This window comes from Elephantulus edwardii, unplaced genomic scaffold (assembly GCF_000299155.1).
Source record: "Elephantulus edwardii isolate Elephantulus edwardi_28Jun2011 unplaced genomic scaffold, EleEdw1.0 scaffold00086, whole genome shotgun sequence".
NCBI classification, from domain to species: domain Eukaryota; kingdom Metazoa; phylum Chordata; class Mammalia; order Macroscelidea; family Macroscelididae; genus Elephantulus; species Elephantulus edwardii.
This window is the reverse complement of record NW_006399836.1, coordinates 964,940-966,048: the sequence shown is the minus strand read 5'-3', so window position 1 is coordinate 966,048 and position 1,109 is coordinate 964,940. Positions and strand designations below refer to the sequence as shown.

General features: G+C 63.6%; 1 protein-coding gene across 1 annotated transcript in view; it reads right to left on the bottom strand.

Annotated features, from left to right (window-relative positions):
- The window catches only part of SCUBE1 (signal peptide, CUB domain, EGF-like 1), a 145,616-nt gene that overhangs the window by 18,713 nt on the left and 125,794 nt on the right, over positions 1–1,109 (bottom strand). Inside the window, exon 9 of the mRNA XM_006890045.1 lies at positions 591–707. Coding sequence (XP_006890107.1) covers positions 591–707 — 117 coding nt within the window. The remainder of the gene's footprint in view (positions 1–590; positions 708–1,109) is intronic.

The following is a 1,109-nucleotide window of genomic DNA, read 5'->3' as shown; positions in this document are numbered from 1 at the left end:
CCTCCAGTCACACTCAGCCACACAGTCACACACACAGCTGCCATCACACACACAGCCACTAGCCGCATATATGACAGTCACAGTCATGCTCCGGTGCTCTCCCTGCCCTGCCTGGACCCCAGGCCTGTCCACTGCATGCTCAGTGTCCCCAGCGGTCCTCACTGGAAATGAGGTCAAGGGCCCTGATCGTGCCATCTCTGCTGTGTCTCGACCTCCCTCCCTTCTCATGTGGGGCTTCGGACACCACGCTGCTGTGCCCCAGTGCCTGTGCCCATGCTGTACCCTCTGGGCCACTGCCCACCCCTAGGCTCCCCTGCTGTCTCTGGCTCCTTTGTCAACGTTCTGCCACAGGTGAATGGGCTGTGGGGTTCCTTCTGGAGTGGCCACTCCTAGCTGTGAGCTGAGGCCTCTGGGCAGGTCCCCCATAACTGGCATCCAGCAGGTACTCGCTGCCCCTCCCCCCTATAGTCCCAGCCTGGTTCAGGTCCCTCCCGGACCCTCAGGTCAGCTTGGGGTGTGGGACACTGTGGGTGGCTGTGCGCCAGACGCGTGCCTCGGGGGGAGGTGGCCCTGGTGGGCGGGCTGCAGACCTCCGCAGTGGGTTGTCCCGTAGAGCGTGTAGCCGTGGTGACACAGGCACTGGAAGCTTCCAGGGGAGTTGATGCACATGTGGTCGCAGGTCCGCTCAAAGGAGCACTCGTCGATGTCTGCGGGGCCACAGGAGACAGTGTGGGCACGGGCCCGGCCCATCTGTGTCACATGGCCACTGTGCTAAGAGTGAGGGCAGCCTGTCTCCCTCCACTGACAGCGGGAGTCTGTGAAGTGGCCAGAGCAGGGCAGGTGTGGCCGGAGCCAGGCAGACATGTGACCCCTTGTCTCAGAAGGGTGGGGGTAGGACCTGGGAGGCAGATGCCTGCCTCCTCAGCCCCGCCCCGCCCACGTTCTTTGGGTGGAGAAGGCAGAGTCAAGACCCTCACTGTCCTGCACGGACAAGGTCAGTCAATCCAAGGAGCAAGGCCAGTGAGGCTGACAGAGGCCCTGCTCTGCCCAGCCCTACCACCCAGTGGGCAGGCAGGACCCCCATTCACCTGGGGAGTTGAAGCCCAGCC